Source organism: Triturus cristatus, chromosome 3_2 (assembly GCF_964204655.1).
Source record: "Triturus cristatus chromosome 3_2, aTriCri1.1, whole genome shotgun sequence".
Lineage (NCBI taxonomy): Eukaryota > Metazoa > Chordata > Amphibia > Caudata > Salamandridae > Triturus > Triturus cristatus.
Genome location: NC_140584.1, coordinates 986,434,907 through 986,457,922, shown reverse-complemented (window position 1 = coordinate 986,457,922; position 23,016 = coordinate 986,434,907). Strand labels below are relative to the sequence as shown.

Here is a 23,016-nt window from a genome sequence, read left to right as displayed (position 1 = left end):
AAGCATCTTCAAAGCCGTCCACGCCACCCCCTAAAGTCTCTTGTGAGTTTAAGAAGCACTCCTCATGTTCTCACTCCGGCAGATTGACTACGACCACTCCTCCAATGAAAGCGCCGTTGTCCGCACTATCTGTAATGAAGATGTATTCAGCATCATTGATAAAGGTAACAACACTTGTCTCTTTGCTCTCTACATCATCCTCCGAGGATGAATATTATGATCAAACAGTATTATGCCACTCAGGAACAATCATTTCACGAGAACATAGTTTGCGCTCCCAGTTCTTTGATTTCTGACTTGGTCTATGCTGTCGGATTACAGGAAAAGGTTTCCACCTACTACTTCAGTGGCTATCCATCCATCTACGCTTGCCAGGTCACCTCCACTGCAACAATCTATGCCTTTACAAAGATCTACATCTTTGCTTTTTCCAGGGTCCAAAACACCAAGAAATACCCTACTTGATGACCCAGATACCTTGGATGACGAACAAGAGGAGGGTAAACTTCAAGACCCCAATTCAGAATGGGATGACTACATAATCCCATCCCCATCATCTCCTTCTCCCGTGGCCGCAGAGTCATCTCCAGAAGATATTTGAGAATTTCACAATTTACTCGAAAGAACAGCCAAAAGATTTGCGCATTCTATGCCATCCAAACCAATGGAAAGTTTTTTTAATACGACTTCAAGCAACCATTCTAAAAGAGTGTATGCTCCATGCCTATAGGCGACTACATTTGGGAATAAGCGCTAAGAGTGATGAGAAAACCGGCTACAGTCACTGCAGTTCTTCAGCGTCTTGATTAAAAAATATAAGGCCGCAGAGGATGCCACAGCATGTCTAACTGGCCATTCCAAGCTGGATTCAGTAATCACACAGGCAGCTCAAAGGCGATCAAAATCCCCTCCACCCCAATTTCTGCTCCGCCTGACAAGGAGTTGTTATAAAAACGGGTAGACCCAAAATCACTGGGAACCTGGGTATAAGACAGTATAATAAGGGGTGGTCCCAGTATTGATACATCAAATAGTGTAAAAAAACATACAATTGTGTACAAACAAAATCAAGAATTAAATGTATTTTGCAACAGTGTTGTTAAATCACACTGAACAAGTTTCAATTGAAAAAACATTAAAAAAACTTTTAAGTGCCCAGTTGGAAAAGGGGAAATAGAATACGGAAAGGTAGGTGATTTGGGTGAGAGTAGTGAGGTACGTGAGGTTAGAATATACCAGTTAGTTATGGGCGGACATTGCCCCATATATAGTCAAGCTTCCTGAGGAAGCCAAGCTAGAAGCAGAAGAGGTTTTGCAGGAAGGACAGAGGGTGTTATCTGAAATTGACTGCGCCATGGATATTGCCACCACTGCGTTTCACCAAATTGCAAGTTAAGCAGTATTCAGAAGACAAGGCTGGCTTAGGGCTACTTTCTTCTGTCCTGAAGTAGAAAATAAGATCTTAGACCTCCCCTGTGATGGGAAAGATTTATTTGGCAAACATGTGGCTGAGGCCCTTCAGGCCATAAAAAAGGATACGTACACTGCAAAGTCACTTGGAACACTCCAATTCAGGAAGTCTTCCTTTCGTGGACACAGAATATGATGTATGCCAGCATATAGGGGAGGATATCAAGGACCCAGGTATCCCTTCTATGCCTTGGCCTCCCACCATTATCGTCCAGAGTTCACCCAAAGACAATACCCTCAAGCAGCGTACAATAGACCTCCGCCCACAGTAAGAGCTGCCCTCCAAGGAAAATAAGCTAATCGCCGACAATGACTGGTCCCAGGCTTCGGCTGCTCTGATTCCGCCACCTCTCAGACTGGGGAGCTTAATATCCAAATTCATACATTGTTGGAGGGACATAACATCTGATCATTGAGTCTTAGACCTTGTACAATTCAGGCACACCCTAGAATTCAACCAGATTCCTCCCCTCAACCCTCCACGCCCATCCATTTCCAGGCATCAATAGCAACTCAAATTAGAGGGCAGAAACATGTTGTTAAGAGGCAATAGAGAAAGTCCCTGTATTGCAACTCTTTCTCTCTAATTCGCAAGAAAGGGAAGGAATGGTGGCCTATCCTTGACCTCTGAGAGCTCAACATCTATCTCAAAAAGCAATCATTCAGCATAATTACTTTGTAGGATGTTCTCCTATATCTCAACAATAGATATATTATGTCAACCCTTTATCTCCAAGATGCAGATTTTCATATCCCCATACATCCTTCCCATAGGACGTTTCACAGGTTCTCGTAGCAGGCAGCCGCTACCAATTTCGAGTTCTACTCTTTGGTCTAAAATCAGCCGCCAGGATTTTCACAAAGTCTTTCCCTACCTGGACGACTGGCTAATCAAGGCAAATTAGCGACAGGATGTGCAGAGATTTACAAAAGCTTGTATAAGCCTCTTCAAGGAGCTGGGTCTCAATTGGAAAAAATCAAGCCCACAACCCTCTCAAGCCGCCAACTTTTTAGGGGCAACCTGGACAGAGTAGCCAACATAGCCTGTCTCACCATAGAAAGGCAGCTAAAGCTTATAGTATTGGCCAAAGCCATCCGGAGAAGAGTCTCTTTCTGTACGCCTTAACAAATCATTATTAGGGATAATGTCCACATGCATTCTTCTAGTCCTATTCTGCAGACTACGAATGCATCCACTCCAGAAGCATCTAAACCTTCAATGGACGCAGGCCACAGGGAACTTCAAAGGTCTCATTACCAGAACTCCAGTTATGGTTAAAGTCGTAGCCAGTTGGACTCAGAAAAAATACCTCTCAATAGGCCTCCCCTGTCTTCCTCGACCATCTTCGCTTGTCATAACCACGACGCTTCATTGGAAAGATGGGGTGCATATTTTCTAGACCTACAGGTCAGCGGCAAGTGGCAGCAAACTCATCATAGTTCTCACCTCAATCTCCTAGAGCTGAAGGCAGTTCATCTAGCCTTGCAAGCTTCCCTTTCCCAGATTGCTAATTCACAGGTCCTCATAAGAACAGATGATACAACAACAATGCACTACCTAAGCAAGCAGGGAGGTACCAGGTCTCTGTTCCTTTCACAAGAAGCATAGAACAGTTGGAATTTGGCCATCCAACAAGGAGTTTCAATACAAGCAGAACATGTCCTAGGAAAACAAAATCCGATGGCGAACACGCTCAGCAGATTGAAATCAGCCTGCCACGAGTGGGAGCTACATCAAGAAATGGTCGACCATTTATTCTTCCAGTGGGGAACGCCAAATCTCAACCTGTTTGCGAACCCACAAAACGCCAAATGCCGATACTTCTCAAGCTGGCATCACCATCGGGGATTATGCGGGACTGCATTTTCAATGCCATGGTACAGGATCTTTGCTTATGCCTTTCCGCCCATTCCCCTCATCCCCAAGCTAAAGATCGAGCCGTGCAGATTGAGTCTCATAGCCCCATCATGGCCTTGTCAGCACTGGTTTATGAGCTTCTCCTACTTTCGGCAAGACCTCACATTCCCTTGACCATCTATCCCTACCTCTTAACCATGAGTTAGGGGCAGGTCCTGCATCCCAACCCCCAGTCTTTACACTTATCGGCATGGCTTCTGAGTACAATGAGTTCGCCCATTTGAACATTCCTCCAGATTGCAGGGACATACTATCTAAAGCCAGAGCTTTCAGCGCTAACAAGACCTACTCTTACAAATGGAAGGGATTTTGTTTATGGTGGCAACAGCAGGGAATTCATTCTCTTTCTTCCTCATCAGAGCAGATATTACCTTACCTACTACACTTGGCAAATTCAGGTTTGGCCCATGCCCCCATTAGAGTTCACCTGGCGGCCATTTCTTGTTTTAGACTATCTCAAAACACAATCTCTCTGTGGTCGTGAAGAAAAATAAAACCGTTTTGGAAGGGACTTTTCAGGGTCTTCCCACCATTCAGACCCTCATCTCCTTCCTGGCATCTCAACATTGTCCTTGTACAACTCATGAAACAGACATTTGAGCCCATCCACAGATAAACCTTAAAGTTCTTATCCTGGATAATAGCTCTGCTATGGGCTCTCACATCTGCCAGACATGTCAGTGAGATTTAAGCCCTTACGATTCAAGAACCTTTCTTACAATTAGGACAGGATTATTCAACGTACAAATCCTCAATTGTTTTTTTTTTTTTATTGATGAACAAAACAGATTTGCTGACATCAGATGTTATTAACAATTTCACATTGTACAATTGACAAGGCAATATAATGCTGAGTATTGAATACAAGTTTGCAGTGCGCCCCCATCTCTGTGGCATCAAAGTAGGACATATCAAGTCCGTGCCTCCATGCGCACCCATAGCATGTCGAAAAGGTTAGTCACTTAGGTCAGGGTCAGAGGCCTCCGCTGGAGGGGAGCATATGTTGCCTCGGAATGCATTCCATCCGCCCCATACACGTGTCCATTTACGGGGGCAACCCCTGTGGATAAATATCATTTTCTCCGGTACCATTGTCCTATCTAAGTCTTGACACCAATGATGGTGTAGAGGGGCAGTGGGCGCCCCCCAGTGATGTACAATGTTTCGTTTTGCCAGAGTAATCCCCAGGGTTGCCCATGTTTGTGCTGCAGGGTTGAGATCGGTAGGTTCCCATATATTGAGGAGGCACCGCCGGGGTTCTGGGTGAACTTCTACTCTGCCGACCCTGGCGATAGTGGTCATGACTTGTCCCCAGTACCTTGCAATGACGGGACAGTCCCATAGCGTGTGAAAAAACGTACCCAGTTGCCCACAACCCCTTAAACATAATGGTGTCTCGGCCCGTCCGATCTTGTGAATCATTGTCCTAGTATAGTATGTTCTATGTAGTATTTTTAGTTGTACAAGTTGCAGTCTGGATGGGCTCGCTACCTCACGGGGGGATGCCAGGGTCTCCTGCCAGTCCTGATAGTTCATGTCCCCCACGTCCATCCGCCACTTCTCTCTCAGGGCGTGCGTAGGATCTTTCTGGTTATTCACCAGTTTACGGTACGAGAGGGAGATCGCCTTTTTGGTTAGGTGGTCTGTTAGGAGACGATCTTCTAGTGGCAATGATTCGGGGAGATCGTCACCTTGGGAAATGGCTTTGGTGAGTGCGTGTTTGATTTGAAGGTATCGGAACTGTTCCGAATCAGCCATCTGGTATGTTGTTCGTAGATGAGCAAACGTCACTACTTCCCCCTTTTTCCACAGATCTCCTACTCTGGAGATTCCTATAAGGTCCCAATGGGCAAAACCCTTACTATTACGGAGCATACCCAATTTAGGGGAGTCCCAGAGTGGTGTGTGTTGGGTAATCCTTCCTTCCCAGCCCAGCGCTTTCTGTGCTTTAAACCATGTGTGCGTTGTGTGAGCAGTGGGGCCAGTCAATGTGCGTGTTTGGGCCTTGTTGTATAGTGGGCCCAAGAGTCTATCCGTGCCTAGGGCGTCTCTGTCCATACGCAGTGCTGGTTCCTCGTGCGGTGCGTGGAGCCACTGGTTCACTATTATAAGTTGGGAGGCCCAATAGTACAGCCGCACATTGGGCAGAACGATCCCACCGTCATACCAGCTCCTGGTTAGTTTGTTCATCGCTATGCGGGGGGTTGCCCGTCCCTTAAGAGGTCGCTCACTGCTGCCTCGATGGTTTTAAAATAGGATTCAGGGACTGGGGTTGGTGTGTTCTGGAGGACGTACAAAAACCTGGGAGGGCCATCATTTTGAAAAGGGCTGCTCGGCCTAGCAGGGTCAGAGGACAGGAGTGCCAATGTTTCACATCGCTTTTTAGTCTCTTAAGCGGGGGTGCAAGGTTGCGTTCATAGAACTGAGTGATGTCTGGGGTAATGTTAATGCCTAGATATTTAAACCCTCCATCACCAATTTGTATTGTCACGCCCCTGGGCAGCCGCGGCGGGGGACCGTGGAGAAAATATATCACCGATTTTGTCCAATTGATCGTGTATCCCGAGAATCTGCCATAGGATGCACATATATCTAGCAGGCAATTAATTGAGCGGCTGGGGGAGGCCATGTATAACAGAATGTCGTCTGCGTAAAGGGAAATACGGTCCTCCCATCCCTCAGACCAACGCAGTCCCCTTATCACTGGGTCTTCCCTAATCCAGGCCGCAAGTGGTTCCCGCACAAGGGCAAGCAATAATGGGGATAGGGGGCAGCTCTGTCTGGTCCCTCGGCCCAGGGGAAAGTCCTCGGACACCCTCCCATTAATCACCACGTGTGCCAGTGGTTGTGTGTATAGAAGCCGGACCCAGGCCAGAAATTGAGGCCCGAAACCAAAGTTCTGCAGCACTGCGAAAAGGAAGGGCCATTCCACCCGATCAAACGCCATGCTGGAATCTAAAGATAGGATAACCGCCTCCTCCTGTATCATCGGCATGCGGGCCAATACTCCATGTAGTCGCCTCAGATTCATTGCTGTGTTACGACCTGGCATGAAGCCCGATTGGTCGGGGTGGACAAGGGAAGAAAGGTGGGGTTGGAGCTGAGTCGCCAGTGCCTTATCCAATATTTTGACCTCCACATTAAGTGAAATAGGGTGGTAGGAGGTGCATTTTTCAGGGGGCTTACCTGGCTTTGGAATCGCTACCAGGGTGGCCACTCTCTGGTCTCTTGGCAATAGTCCAGCGTCCAGGCTGTCTACGTACATCTGTAGCAAGTGGGGCCCTAGTATGTCTGCTTCTCTCTTAAAGAGCTCCACGGGAATGCCATTCGGACCTAGTGCTTTCCCCGGTTGGAGTCCGCTGTAATTTCATCAGCCGTGAGGGGTGCTTCTAGTGTTTGTGTCTCGAGGGCGGTCAACTTTGGCAAACGTATGTCTTTCAGGAAGGCCATGTTTTCTTGCACAGTGGCGTGTGAGGCTGGCGTGTAAACCGTCTGGTAGTGGTGTGCGAAAGCTGTGGCTATGTCCTGCGGGTCTGCGACTTCCTCCCCGGATAGTGTGTGTATCTGGGCCACCCAGCGATCTGCACATGCCTTTTTGTCCAGCCAGGCAAGGAGTTTGCCTGCTTTGTCCCCTACTTCGTAAATTGTGTGTTGCGTTGGTCGTACTCTGGCCTTGGCTGCCTCCCATGTGTTGTCTCTGACGGCCTGCGTAGCGAGGGCTAGTTTGTGGGTTGCCTCATCAGTCGGTTCTCTCGTGCGATCTGCTTCCGCAAGGCTAACCACCCTCTCAAACTCCTGCACTTGCTGGGCTTTATTTCGCTTGTGTGTAGTGATCAGGGAAATGGCTTGTCCGCGTTTGACTGTCTTGTACGCCTCCCAGAGAATGGTGGGAGAGGATACCGAGTGCGTGTTGTCTTGGAAATAGTGTTTCGTGGCCTCGTGTAGTTGTTTACCTATGGTCGGGTCTCGCATGTATCCCGGGGTATATGCGCTGTCTCCCAGTATGTTGTAGGTAGGGTGTATATGAGTAAAATCGGGGAATGATCGGATATCCCTCTGGGAAGGTGCTTAATGTCTAGAATACATTCAAGACTCGACTGAGACGAGAGGATATAGTCAATTCTGGACATACTGTTGTGAGCCCCTGAGTGGTGCTCCGTGGGGTGGTGCGCTCGCCAGATATCTACCAGGTCAAGTGCTTCCGTTAACTCTCGAGGGGGGGTAGGGGTGAACCCTTGATTGCGCGGAGGAAGGCTATCTAGAGCAGAATCAAGTACAGCGTTAAAGTCGCCTCCCACAATAAGTTCTCCAATGGGCAGCGTGAGTAGGAATTTCCCTAATGTAGGGAGGGTGATACGGTGAAGTGCGGGGCGCGCATAGATGGAGACAAAATTGTAGGCACACCCCTCCCACCGACAAAGCGCTGCGAAGCGGCCCTGGTCAGCCGTTTGGGTGCTCTGGACTACTAGTATGCAGCCCCTTCGGACAAGTATACTAACCCCTCTGGAACCGGAGGTGAATGCTGAGTGTGTTACCATCGTGAAGTCCCACCTATCGAGCGCCTTGGTAGCAGTTCCCACTAAGTGAGTTTCTTGTAAAAGGATCACTGAGGGCGCGTGTCTCTTGAGATATTGTAGTATTAACCCTCTCTTTATTAGGTTTATGGGTGTCCCTTGGCGGTGGCTGTGTGAGGTCTGGAATTACCCCCCTCGGGGCAGTAGTGTGATCGGTAGGCATTGGATGAATGTGTGGTGGTCGTTGGGTCGCGCGTGTGCAAACCTGAGATTGTCCAGCATAAGCAGTGGGCAGCAAAACATCAACAAACTAAAAAATTCAAACATGAACATAAACTTCGGTCTCTGTCTTCCGGTCAAGAATCTTAACCAAACGAGACATAACACTAATAACTACCCGCCTCCCCAACTGAGCAGAGTGCTTTTGCCCCAGAACTGGTACTTGAGTGGGGATGAGTGAGTGTCCATGTCCATGGGAGCCCTCCCTGCCGGCATCACCATCAACAGCTAACAGTCCTCATGGAGGCAGAACAGCCATCACTGCGCATGTGACGCGCCCGGCGTCTGGGCTACTAAGTAAAGCAAACGTGTCGTGGTACAGTGCGCGCTCAGAGAGGAATGTGTCTTTGAGCTAGTCCAGTGTTTGTTCTTCTTGCCCTCCGGGTCGTGTGCCCTTAGTCCCCTTTGTCGCTGGATTTAGGTGAATTCGATCTTTGAGACTCGCCGAGTCTGTGGTGCTGCTGGGTACTTGGTTTGCGGGATCGTGCTGCTGGATGCCAACCCTCCAACCAGTCCCGGACCTCCTCAGGCGTGACGAAGAACCAGGTTTTTCCTTCTGCTTCTACCCTGAGTTTTGCTGGGAAGAGCATGGAATACTTAAGTTCTCTGGTCCTCAGTTCCTTCTTGACGTCCAGAAAGCTCCGACGTTGTTTAGTGACTGCTGCTGTATAATCCGGGTAGAGCGTGACCGTAGAGTTCTCGATGCGGATTGGCAGGGCTATCCTGGCTGCCTGCAGTATGACGTTACGATCTCGGAAATTGAAGATGCGTGCCAGAATTGGTATGGGGGGGCACCAGGGCGAGGCCTCCCACCCGGCACTCGGTGAGCCCTCTCTACGGAGAAGAAGCTGGAAAGTCTCCGTGGCTGCAGCTGGTTTTTCAGGGGGTCTTCCACAAAGAGGTCTAGGGCCGGGCCGCCCATCTTCTCTGGAACACCGATGATGCGCATGTTGTTGCGGCGGGAGCGCCCTTCCTGATCGTCAAGTTTGGCGTTGCAGCGTGGCCGTGTCTGTGGATAGGGTCGCTGTTGTAGATTCCACCTCTATTAGTCTCTGCGATAACCTGGAGAAGTCCGCCCGGATCAGGGAAATGTCCGTGGAAATCATGCCAGTAGTGGACTGCAGTTGTTGGAGGGCAACCATTACGTCCACCAGAGTGATTGTGTCAGGCCCTTTTGGAGGAGGAACTTCAGACTGCGCCAGGCTCGTCTGTGGCTTGTCCGGCGGGTCTTTGGTGTATGCAAACTTATCCAATTTTCCAGTGGGTGCACCTCGTGGGCCACGGCCTCCCATCTCTGCCACCACAATCGGGGTCGTGCCAGGCACCGTGGGGGAGAGGGCAGTAGTCACTGCTGCCTGCCACGTTGTAGGATAGTACGCACGGCCTTTCGGGTTTCCTACCCAGTCCCCAGTAGCCTGTGGTGTTGCTGGTCGGGTCGCAAGTCGTGTCGTCACCCACCACTCTGCCGTGGGGCGTGGAGTATAGCAAGCGAAAGTCTGTGCTGTAGTGTAATTGGCGAGCTCCCCAGTAAATTGGCCGGCGCTGTGGATCCGCTGCCCTCCCTGTATGCCCAAGCAGTGCCACCTCAGCCCTAAACACACCCCTTGCCTGAATGGTGGGGGAACGCTGTCGTCAGGCACGTGGAGGCTCTTGTTGCCAGCAGAGTCACTGGAGCGCTGTGTATGGAGGCAAACTGTGTAGTCCCCGATCCCAGTATATTTGTGCAGGTGGGTTGCGGCAATCTCCTACCTTCATAGCTGTTTGATGTGTCCGTTAGGGCCTAAGGCTGTTGTCCGAGGCAATGTTACGATTGCCGTATGCAGGAACACTTCTATGCGCTGGTGAAGGTGGTATTAATGCGGGGGGCCCCTGGGAGGAGTTGGCCGTCACCGTTGTTTGATTCCGGGCGAGGCCTCGGTGCCCTCTAAAGAATTGGCCCAGCCCGTCAGTGCGTTCAGCTCCAGGGCCGGTAAGGAGTACTGGTGCACCTGGGGGGTCCCCGCGGCTCAGCCTGTCCTCTCTGCGTTGGTTGTAAGCGCATCGTCGGTAGGGCCCCTATGAGCAACGGCGGGGCCCTCGATTGAACGATGTCCGCCCCCGCCTGACTTAATGGGGGCCCATATGCGGAATGTGTGCGACCGCTCTTCAAGATATCCCGGGCGGCCGCTCTTAGTCTCTCGGCCTGTCGCAGGTTCCGATGCCCCCGGTGGCGCCGGTCCCGGTGCAGTCGAAGGTGGATGGCCCACGCGAGGTCTCTGCTCCAACGCGGCAGGCAGGCCGCAATCTGTCCCCACCTGGCGTACGGCTGTTGCTGCCTCCAGGAGGCTCCCAGTAGGCACAATTAAGTGCCCAGACGTTCCGGTCGCGCCGGTGCCGCTCTTCAGCCTTGCAGATGCCGGATTAGTGATCGGATTAATGTGGAGGGTTCTCCCGGTCACAGAGCGCCACTAGGTTGCAGCCATTTTGCCTGGCTGCTAGCCAGACCCCACAAATGCTCAATTTATCCATAAATTTCCTCAGACTTCTATCTCAATGAGCCTGTAATTTTGAAGACTTTCTTTCCAATACCTTCAACACCAGTTCTTCCTGAGAGAACCAAGTCCTTCTGTAAGACTAACCAATTATTTGTGGCGTACATTGCACCAAGAAAGGGTCAGCCCCCTCTCCAAGCAGAGCATCGCCACATGAATTTCAGCTGCCATCTGGTTTTGTCATCAGGCCGCAGGGAAGCCATTGCACACATCAGTTCATGCTCCTTTTACTAGAGCTGTATCAACCTCACCTGCACTGTTTGTGTGTGTGCCACTCCAGGACATTTGCAGAGCTGCTACTTGGAAGTATTTGCACAACTTTACTCAGCATTACTGACTTTATGCCCTTCTTCAAGCAGAAGTAGCAGTGGGCCAGGCAGTTCTAACACCTCTTTTTCAGTAAAGGTGAGCTATCTCTTTAGCCCACCATCTGTTTTTGTTCTGCACATTGTTTTAGATTAACAATGTTGGTTTATGTCAAGTATAAATTTCTCTAATATTCATAGTCGTACTGTTCTGTATGCTGTATATAGAGAGATGCTAGTAGATATTCTTGTATACATTTAAAATATTCCAATGTGCTTCACTACAGCTCTGATACAAGCATGTGAATCTATGAAAGTTCCAATGCTGGAGTAAGAAAATTACTTACTTTCCTGTAACTATAGTTCTGCAATATTGGAATCTTTCATAGATTCACATGCGACCCTCTCCTCCCCAGAGCTGCCCCTCTTTACCTCTTTTTGTGTTCTCTGGCTCTTGTCCTAAGGAAAATCTGAGGTACCGTAGCTTCTCTCAGGCGTGTTCTAAAGGGTGTTGCAGCCTGATTGGCAGGCATGATGAGTTTGGTCTCTGTTTTAAAGTGACTATAATAGACTACAAAAGTAAAAGGCCTTCGGTCTTCTTGATTTATACTTATCATTCTGCTACTACTATATGGTACCGGGACTCCCATCTCAACGACGGGGAATGGTTGAGGCATCTGAATCTATGAAAGATGCCAACTCTGGAGAGCTATAGTTACAGGTAAGTAACTAATTTTCTTATCCCTTCACCCAAAGCACACTTCATAGCACAGCAAGAACATTTCAGTTTGGAAAACCAGAGCGTGCACTACACTATACGTTGCTCTCCACATTCCTGTATATCAAAAATATCCCTATTTCCCATGCGTATAAAGTGAGTGTTTTTAAACATTCACCATTACTAATTATGTATTTAATTTCAATATATAAAATATAATAATACATTTAACATACATGTTCTCCTTATTATCAAAAGTATAATAAAAATAAATGCTGTATATACACACCCTTGACATTTTTACGATTGTAAAACAATTGTAACTGCACTGGTTAATCTACTCACCCACACATACTTGTTTATAATCACACGCATCGCGCCACATCTATCTTCACCCACTGCCTGGATTGAGTCCTGACTAGCCCAAGCAAGATTGGCTTCTATTTGAGTAAGATATCTCTACGACTCCACAGTATGCAAACACATGCTCTAAAGTTTCTGCACATTTTAAACCCTTATATTAGCTTATCTCCTAAATCTTCTAACTCATTTCTGTGTAAAATATAATCTGAAGCGCTTGAAGAAATTAGATTTCAGTGTTCGATTTGCATAAACAGCTTCTGATTGAAGTTGCTGTTCAAATTATTAATTGTAAGTGAAACATTTAAGTCTCATTTTTAGGTCTCGCTGCCGCCAACGAGACTACTATTGTTGCCGTGATTGCTCCCAAGGGAGACAGACCTGGGCACGAGCCGGTTCTGGTCCGGGCACGAGCCGATTCTGGTCTGTGAACGCGCTTCACAGTGGAACAGCTTGTTCCAAGATGGCATCGATGAGGGAGAGCGACACCGGGTTGTGGCTGCACAACAAATTGGGATCCGTGGACGAACTATGGGCGCCGCCGAGTATCGCCTCCCTTCTTACCGCCTCCGTCATCGACAACATCCGTCTCTGCTTCCACGGACTGTCCTCGGCTGTCAAACTGAAGCTGCTCCTAGGCATGCTCCATCTCCCCCGTCGCACGGTGGACGAGGTGAGGAGCACGGGCGGGAAAATTATTTGAGGGACTAGCTGTCAGTGCCCTAGTAAAATAATTGAAGGGCACTCTGTGCTTCAATCTTTGAGCCGAGAGGGGCCGAGTGTCCTACTGGACGTCTCTAGCGTGTGTTATGGGTGTTTAAATCAGGAAAAGCAGTGACTCGCATGTCCTTTCCGCCTTGTGCAGAGGACGTCTCGTACAGTCTATTTTACTGTATTTGTCAAACTGAAAATATTTTTGTAGCGACATTGCTGGGAAAGGGTTTCCACTTACTTATCCTAATATGACACGTTGAAACAGAAAAGATTGTATTAATTTGGAAGGATACTTGGTGCCAAGTTGAGTTGTGGGTGTGTTCTCGCCGTATACTTCGTTGTATTGAAACTTCCGTTTACTAAATACCTTTTGGTCAGCGAATTTGTTCTTGCTAACTAAAATGCACCCCTGTATTTCTCTTTGCTCGCCATAAAAACACAAAGCTGTAGTCAGACCTGTCATTTCTGATTTGAAGTTGCTTGAATTGGCAGTTGAGCAAGGTGCATTTTTCAGCAGTTGTATGTGCACCGCCCACGCATCAGAGCCTAAACATTGGCCCCTTTATGTATAACGGCAGTTCTTTTAACTATTTTAATAATCTGATGGTGCATTGTTTTATTAACGGCTGCACCTCGTAATCTTTTTTTCCATCGCTGGCAGAACCGACCTGCTGATCAGTTACCATTTCGTAGTTACTTTTCTGTGGGAGTATCATACATATAGCGTGGTATTTGTTTTTTCCTTCTATAACGTTTACCGCCTTTATGGTGAAATCCTTTCAGACATCATGCACACACCACAAGTCATTCTGCAATTATGAATTGTCTACATTTGCAAATACTTGTCAGATTAAGGCAGTGCTTTAAATGGACAAGTACTGAGTACCTGCACCTCTCAGCACTGCTGCAGTACATTTAACGGGAGAGTATTGGCACTTCTCAGGATCAAAAAGGTCTTCTAGATAGTGAGTACCCACACTTCTATTCTTCCATTTAAAGCACTGCATGTGGGAGGTGGTTCTCCAAAGAGGCATGGTCTATGTAATATAAGGTGTGGCGTAAACACATATATTACATTTCCTACCTGTCAACTCAAACAAAAATCTGTGAGGAGGAGCCGGGCCTCGCGGCCAGAAGTATGTAAGAGGTACTTTTGAACCCCACCTGGCTCCAATTCCCCTAACCCCCCCCCCACCCCCTCCCCCCCAATCCTCCTCCCAGAAAAGCTTGCAGCGGCTGGTACCTGGGATGTTTTCACATCTTCTAATGGACATCGGCAGTACAAAGCCTCATCAAATAAGCTTTGGCTTTCAGCTTGTTCTCCCTGCCACCGTGTGATATCAACGGGTGACCGTGTGATTTGAGCCGATATTGTGCGTCACAAGGTGGAACCGTGTGAGTTTGAAGGTTTTCATTCCTATGATTCCCATAGTGTGCCACCCAACCAGTATTTTGGTTCCTCTCTGAGCTTTCTGTTGTTGCATTCAGATATCAGACCTGGCAACTCGCATGGCACACGATATTGGCTCCTTTCACACAGTCACTGAGTGAGGAGCAGATATCTCACGGTGGCAGAAAATGTGAGTTGGAAACTTCTGTGGAGAGTGCATACATGCCAGCATTTCAAAACAGGAAAGTGGGATATTTTGAAAAAACAATTGGGTGAATATTTTTCCCTTTGACCTCTATTTAAGCAGAGGCAGTTTCAGGCAGGTGCCAGCAAAAATGAAGCCGCTTGAATTGTTAAAAAATATGGAGACTCTTGCCTGAATTGGGTCTATTGGCATGTATAATAGTGTTTCCAACTTGCATTGTCTTGAACCTGAACGCCCGTGTTTACAGTCTCCCCGGGATATTAGCGGCAGGCAGCCTTTGAAGCCTCCATTTTTGTTTTTAGGTCTCACCTGGCGTAGGCTGCGCAGTCTCACTGGTGAGATTTAATGATTTAGGGTAGCTTTCATTAGCAGGGTGTAAGCCCCGCCCCTCTTTCCCATTGGCTGGCGTCACCGTTTATGGTAAACGGTGGCCAGCCATTGGAAAAGAGCTTCCAGTGACGTACACTTTTCTCTTTTAGAGCCGTCCCAGTTGGACTGGCTGCCCCGACTTACTGCTAGCCTAAAAGGTTTGTTATCTTTATGGGGCCAAACACATGGCCCCATAAAGATAAGAAACCTTTTAGCACAAAAGGAAGTCAGGCAAGCCAGTCCAACTGGGACGGCTCTAAAAGAGAAAAGTGTCTCTGGCTTCTCTGGTGACTTTAACAACCGTGGGCGCTATACCCCAAAATTGTCACGTGAGAGCTTGTGTCTCACTCTTAGCCAAACAGCAGGAAGTGTGTGAATCTTCTGAGAGCGAGGGGCACTTATGAAGGGGAGAGAGTGCATCCCCCACGAGCACGAGAGTACCTCTGAGGCACGTGACAGTGAGTGCATGTGTGAGGGCGTGTAAGATCCGCAGAGCCGTGTTTTTTTGTCTTGCAGTTTTATATAGCTCTAACTCGACCCAGAGGTATCGTGGCGCTTTACACGAGCACCAGCTGTTCCAGATGGGCACATCCATGTTTTGTTAGGCGTGGGGAGATGAAGTGATTTGCCCAGAATCACAAGAGGTTGAGCCGCAGAGACTCAAACCTGGTTACCCAGCTTCGAGGTTGTACGCTCTAACAGTTAGGCCACATCTTAATGAGCCCAGCCTACAGGGACAGGGGCCCATGTACTTACACTCCAAAGTGTGTCACTCTAAGTTTGTCAGTCCTGGGTGTCACTCATGGGGGGGTGTCACTCATGGGGGGGGGTGTCACTCATGGGGGGGTGTCAAGAGGTTGAGCCACAGAGACTCAAACCTGGTTACCCAGCTTCGAGGTTGTACGCTCTAACCGTTAGGCCACATCTTAATGAGCCCAGCCTGCAGGGACAGGGGCGCATGTACTTACACTCCAGAGTGTGTCACTCCTAAGTTTGTCAGTCCTGGGTGTCACTCCTGGGGGGGTGTCACTCATGAGGGGGTGTCACTCATGAGGGGGTGTCACTCATGGGGGGGTGTCACTCATGGGGGGTGTCACTCATGGGGGGGTGTCACTGGGGCGTGGGGTAGAGCAAACAACCCCGTACTGGTCACGTGTTCTATTTGTATGACGATGCTTGTTTAAACCCGAGATGCGCTTGGTGGGCGCTATACCCCAACTTTGTCACGTGAGAGCTTGTGTCTCACTCTTCGCCAACCAGCAGGAAGTGCGTGAATCTTCTGGGAGCGAGGGGCACTTATGGAGGGGGAGAGAGTGCATCCCCCACGAGCACGAGAGCATCTCTGAGGCCCATGACAGTGAGTGCACGTGTGAGATCCGCAGATCCGTGTTTTTTGTCTTGTAGGTTTATATAGCTCAACTTAACCCGGAGGTATCGAGGCGCTTTACACGAGCACCAGCTGTTCCAGACGGGCACATCTATTTTTTGTTAGACGTGGGGAGATGAAGTGATTTGCCCAGAATCACAAGAGGTTGAGCCGCAGAGACTCGAACCTGGTTACCAAGCTTCGAGGTCGTACGCTCTAGCAGTTAGGCCACATCCTATTGATGCGGCCCGAGACGCAATATGTGGTGGGGGAGTGGGAGAAGCGGGAGTTGTGTGCGCGCGCGGCCAATGCTTGGAAAAACAAGCATTGAAAATGCAATAGGTCTCGCCTTTGATTAAGTTAAAGCTATTTGCTTTGCTAATGGTATTTTGTAGCAAAGCAAATGGCTTTAACTTAATAAAAGGCAAGACCTATTGCATTTTTAATGCTTTGTTTTTTTTACTACCTGTTTGTGAATTTTGGAGACAGAGAAACTGACTGAGCAGCTGCGAAGCCTTTCATTGCCAGATTCTTTAAGTTCTGTATCACCCATTGTTACAGCCACTATGAGGCTGAACCGCCATGTGGTGTCGAAGTGCAGTCCATTAAGTTTAAAAGTATTTTTATTGACATTCTCCAGCAATGTCCCTTTCAGGAACATATACTGTAAATCTAAGAGGACTAACCTACTTGCATTCTGCCAACAACAAGCTGAGCAGTACTTCCTTCTCCTTCCTTTTTTAGGTCAAGCATTCGAGACCTCTTGTATGTACTTTAGTATATACTTTACTATATATACTTTGTAATTTGTGGGCTCTGGAGATCAGCCCTAGGACTTGTCTGCTTTCGCTTAGGCACTCTATTCAGCTGCTTTTATTTAACAGTTTTGATAGAAAACAACCAGCAGAGGTCAGTAAAATACTGCTGAGGGACTTTGTTTTTTTATTTTTCTGGCAACTGGGTCTATTTAACTTTCTTGATGGAAAACGACTAGCAAAGGTCAGTAAAATACCAGAATCATCTCAGCATTCTCTAGATTCCAGTCCATAGACATTGTCTTCCACGAGCACCCGTAGACGATATTTTTTCCAAATCTTGTATTTTCAGTGATATGACCACGAATGCCCTGCTTTTATATTTAAAAAAAACTGAGCTTTGGACTATACCATTTCCTGCTGAAAGTCAACATTTCTCTCCATGTGTTCCCATACCTGACGTGTCACCCAGCTTGGTGCTTACTTTTGCTCCATGTTAAAGAACAGTAGATGTTTCAGCACCCGGGCTAATGTGCTGCATAGCTAAATACACATAAGGTCCCAAAGGCGAGACCGATTGCATTGCAAATACGTGTCCTTCTTAGTTGCTGTAGAACCTCCAACAATGTTGAAAATTGACATCTCCGTTCTTCTTGGTAAATGAGCCCTTTTCCTCTGTCAATGCCATTTTGCCAAGCCCCCTGTCCATTATCAAAAGAATATAACTAATGTTTCTTTTTGAAAAGGGGAACTGGCTACGTGCAGGAAATTGGATAAGTTGTGTATGATGCACACGTGTTCCAGGAACTTGCTTTTGAAGCAGTTTCTTTTATTATGACTACATGTCAAGGTACTTGGAAACATAATAATAAGGATACAGTCTCTGGCTAGCTGTAACAGTCATGGTGAAATTAAACATAACCCACAGTCATCATGCAGTTTCACGGGTTCCACTGAGGAGGTAGTTGATTTAATAATGCCTTTTCTTGTTGATTATGCCTTCTATTCTTGGCTTCCGGGCTCTGGATAATGAAGCAGAATGCAGAGTAGTTTTGCAAAGCAGTGAGTTAGTGGTTCGTGCATCTCACATTTGATGTCAGCTGCACAGCTCCATGATAAGGAACCATCTGGCATGTGAAATTCCACTATTTGACAACACTGTGCAGCATTACGTTATGTATTGATTGAGAATTTCTGTACAGAGTACTGAACTTCGGAGTACTGACATTTTGAATAGAAATATGTATATGTGAGGCAGTTAAAATCCATGTTTGAAAGCCTATCATGAATGTGGTAGTCACTGCCCCTCGTGTTGTAAGTTGAAGATGAGCCTGAAAGTTTATCTTTCATGTCTAAAACTTTCAGATCTGTCTGATTGTTGTAGCCGCTTGGGACCTCAATGGTGTGGGTGGTGATGCCATTGTCAGAAATCATTTGCTTCGTAGACCTAGTGCAGTCCAAAAAATTGTCTTTATTACATCCGCCTAGAACCAGCACACTGCTTCGAGGGCTGGATTTACGTAGTCTCACTCACATATCTTCAGAGACATACTGGCTGCCTTACTTTGGATACTTCAAAACCTGCTGTGAGCTTCTTTTGCTTCATTTTTGTCCCAGCGGCTACTGCGCAAGATTTTGAGAGCGGTTTTAAATGCTGTGAGGAATAATTGGTCATTCAAATGCAGAGATATTGCTTTGCAGTGATGAGAATCAAGGGGCATATGTATCAATGAAAGGTTTTTGCGATTTCCAAATAGCGATTTTCAGAGAATCGCTATTGAGAATCGCTAAACGAGATTTAATTAAAAAATCGCAATATTTTGCGATTCCATCATATTCCTTAATTGTGACTCGCACATTGCGAGTCGCAATTAAGGAATCCCTTCCCATGCATTCCTATGGGCCAAGAGGCCCGTAGGAATGAATGGATATTGCATGCGCAAATTGCGAGTACCCAATAGGTACTCGTAAATTGCGCACGCAATTTCAAGGATGCAAGGCTTCCAAAAGGACACCCTGTTGCACCCCTGAAATGTGCATGTGTGTACATGTAGCACACATGTATGCCCTAAGGCCATGTATGTGTGCCACATGGTACTTTGAAAAAAGCAAAAAAGTGCTTTTTTCAAAGAATTCGCAAATTACCACTAACTGTAAATTGGTGGTAATTTGCAATTTCTTATGCCAAATTCGCACAATTTATGTGCTTTCTACATCGCATTTAAGGAATCGCAATTTACGATTCCTTAAATGCAAACGCAAACGCAAAATAGAGAATCGCAAATTTTGCGATTCTCTAATTTGCGATGCCCTTTTGGGATGATACATCCCAAAAGGCCTTTTCCCATTCGCAAACGGGCCAATTCTGAGAATCTGCCCGTTTGCTAACGGGAAAAGGGCTTGATACATATACCCCAAGTTGATAAAATGAGCAGAACTGAGGTTGAACATTAAGTTAAAACACCACAAGAAGGTAAAGACAGACTGAGTATATGCCTCAAAAAGGCTGGTGTCATAGGGGCTTACGCACAATTGTGCTTGCTAAAAAAGTATAGGTGCTAATTGCACACAGACGTTTTGCAACCTACGTGTCATTTTGTTATGAAACAAATTGATTATTGCAGCAGGTCATAGACTGAAGTGTGTAATTAATATTAATTAAGCAGGTTGGTGCTTACAACACCGTGTGATTGACTACGAACACAAGAACGGTGGTCCTCAAGGGACGGCAGAGGACCATCACTGTGTTCGAATTCCTAAACGGGATTTTGTTGTTGTTCTTTTTGTTTAGCAGCCCATGTTCCTTAAAGGAGCAGGTGCAGCTTAAACAAAACGGTGCCATTTGGATGACCTTTAGGGGAGGGGTAACAGGAGAAGAGGTTGTGTGACCCATTAAAATGTCCTACTCCCCATCAACCCACCCCCCGAAGATACTAGACACAATTCCCAAGGGGAAAGTTGTAAGCTGTCCAACAAGGACTGCTACCTCTTTGAGAATGAGTTACCACCTCCAATAAGTTGTGGTAACTTTTCAGTGATTTGCAACAACAATTGGGGTCACAAATTATTGATACAGCTCATTGCGGTGAACCCCTTTCAAGCCCCTGCTAAATGTGATTCAGAACAAGTCTTAAAACAGTTTGTGATTTGAAAAATGGTTTTCGGAATTGTCAAAAGAGTTTGGTAAATAGCAAAAAGTCATGTTTAGGTCAGAAAACATGATTTTACGAATCATGGGATTTGCTATTACAAAAATGGTTTTGCATATGAGGCACCAAGTTATAAATGTTTAAGTCCCCCATGACTACAATCGGCAGGTTGTGGGTCATTTCAAAGAATTCTTCAAGCTCATCCCAAGGGTACTGAGCTGTTCCAGTTGGCGGTATAGTGAGCAGCATTGCACCTAAAAGAGGAATGCATGATGTAGGTTATTTCTGTTAACATCCGAAGTTCAGTGTTGACCAGATAATCTCAAGCTTCCAATACCCACCTCCCATTGGGCGCTGCTATTTCCATAGATGATTTACTACTCTGGGAAACTGAGTTTTTATGGAATTGTGATCAAGTGTCTCTGTAACCATGCTTTAGTTAGTCTGCTACTTGAAAAGTTTATATAAGTGATGAGCATGTAGGATATGTTTCTGGGCTGAGTGATATTTATTGTGGCCCATTTTATGTGAGGGCTGGGTTTCAGTGGAAGGCTATGCTGAAACTTAGCTTTGGGGTTTAACTGGACACGTTAAAGCATTTTTTTGGATCAGCTTACTTGGAGTCAGTATGTCACAGACTGTTATTTCTGATCTGCCTAATGGTGGATTTCAAATGGGAAAGTGGTGTACTTTGCAGAATCAGACGGAGGCATTTAAGGAAGTGGTGTAATGTAAATATAATGTAATGTAAATATGCATTTATTAAGCGCGAACTGTCACTCTGCAAGGAGCATCCTGGCGTTAAGGAATAGAGGAGGGGAGGGTCCAATGGGAATTCCGCCTGAGATCTCTTTAGATTAACGCAAAGCAGTGGACATCGGGGATGTTAAATATCCATGTTTTTAGTGCCTTCCTAAAAAGGGATTCAGATTCCTGTAGTCTTAAGTTGATAAGAAGTGCATTCCAGGCTTTAGACCCCATGAAGGCAACAGTTTTACCTCCCTTTGTGGTTTGTTTGAAGGTGGGTGGTCTCAGGAGGTTGGCTGTGGATGACCTGAGAGTCCTGATGGTGGTATAAGGGGAGAATCGTGCTGAGGTACCTAGGTCCTGCCTTGCGCATGGCTCTATGAGTAATTAAAAGAATCTTAAAGAGGATTCTCTCATGAATTGGAAGCCAATGCAGGGTTTTAAGCGCCGCGGAGGCAGATGCTCTGCGTGGGAGTCTCAGAACAAGGCGCGCTGCAGCGTTTTAGAACACTTGTAGTCTTTTTATTGTAGTTTTATTAGCCTTTGCAAAGAGGCTCTTGCAGTAATCTAAGGTCGAAAGGATTAGGGCCACTGCTACTGATTTCTTTGCTGGAAATGGCATCAGATCAAAACATTTCTTTAATGATTTTATTAGGCTAAAGCAGGTACCTGCTGTAGATAACACGTGAGGGAGAAGAGACAGCGCGGAATCGAACTGAACACCTAGGTTTTTAGCTACTTTAACCATATCTGGGGGGGGGGGGGCGGTTTCCTTCTGGCCACCAACTATCCGGGATGAAGGTAACATTTCTCCCAATGGGCAGAATTTCAGTTTTGTCGGTGTTACTTGGCAAATGGTTATCCCTCATCCACTGTATAACTTGTGATAGGCAAATTTTGAAGTTCACTTTGGGATCTGTGTTATCGTTGTCAAGGGAAACAATCATTTGAGTATCATCAGCGTAAGATGTTACTTCGATTCCGAAGGAGCTTATAAGAGAGATGAGGGGCCATATAAATATTGAACAACAGAGGGCTTAAAGAGGAGCCCTGAGGGACTCCTGTTGTAATGATTTTCTCTGTTGAAAGAAAGTGGTGTACTGGGGAAGTTGCTCTGAGTAATGTTTATGTAGCCAATTACCATATCGTGTCAAACTGTGACTACTTGAGTGGTGGCACTTTGGAAAAAGGTCTTTGATGCCCCACAGATGGTTTGCAGTTGGGCTCATTAGGTGGCCATGTTGGTTCTAGAGACTCTCTCTTAGAAGCATTTTACACATAGTTTAATGTGTTTTTTATTGAGAAAGACTTCATTGTTGAGGTTGCAGCAGACCTTCACAAAGAAGTAGAACAATCATTGAGAAATTGGAGATGTCACTAAATGAGTTCTGAAAACACTGTAATTGTAGATAAACATGAGTAAAAGAAATGTTGAAGGTGTGTAAATAGCTAATGTGTGGCTGTGGGCCTTTCTTTTTCTAGATGCACATGTTTATTGCTCGCTACTGCGATCTGCTAAACGTTGAAATCTCATGTGATGGATGTGACAAAATTGCACCATGGCATCGGTACCGCTGTCTGCAGTGCAATGACATGGATCTATGTAAAACCTGCTTCTTGGGTAAGCTGATCAATCCATTGTAAGAACATTGTGAATGTATTTTAATTTAGCACATTCATATACAATTTCTATTGAAAGTTTCTCTATAAATGCAATTTTCATTCTTCATCTGCTGTTTACTTTGCTTTTCCACTGCTGTAGTTGATAACAGGCTTGTGTCTCTGGTGTTTGACTGTCTTTTTATGTAGTGTCTAAATCAAATGTCCGACACACAGCATAATCCCCTCACAAAACTGTTTTCAAGAATGTATTTCTTTCCTGTTTTGTAAACTTTGTTTGACTAAATTATAATTTATTTTGTAAAGGTGGAGTCAAACCTGAGGGACATGAAGATGATCATGACATGGTGAACATGGAATACGCTTGTGATCACTGTCAAGGACTCATAATAGGTCACAGGATCAACTGTAATGTGTGTGATGACTTTGATCTCTGTTACGGATGCTATTTTACAAAGAGGTATTCTGACAGGTACTGTAATAATACATATATTCTACATCAGTTCAATAAATTAGTAAGTCAAACATTTGCTTGTAGCAGTCCAGCTAGCTCCCACTATTTGAAATCTTTCTTCTTTGCTGGCTGGAGTATAATTGGACCTTGAA

The 23,016-nt window shown here is 46.4% G+C and overlaps 1 protein-coding gene across 2 annotated transcripts in view; it reads left to right on the top strand.

Annotated features, from left to right (window-relative positions):
• ZZEF1 (zinc finger ZZ-type and EF-hand domain containing 1) overlaps positions 1-23,016 on the top strand; it is a 1,433,434-nt gene that overhangs the window by 829,304 nt on the left and 581,114 nt on the right. For both annotated transcript variants that reach the window (XM_085649580.1, XM_085649579.1), the window contains 2 exons: positions 22,273-22,411; positions 22,717-22,882. In XM_085649580.1, the coding sequence (XP_085505706.1) occupies positions 22,273-22,411; positions 22,717-22,882 (305 nt within the window). The remainder of the gene's footprint in view (positions 1-22,272; positions 22,412-22,716; positions 22,883-23,016) is intronic.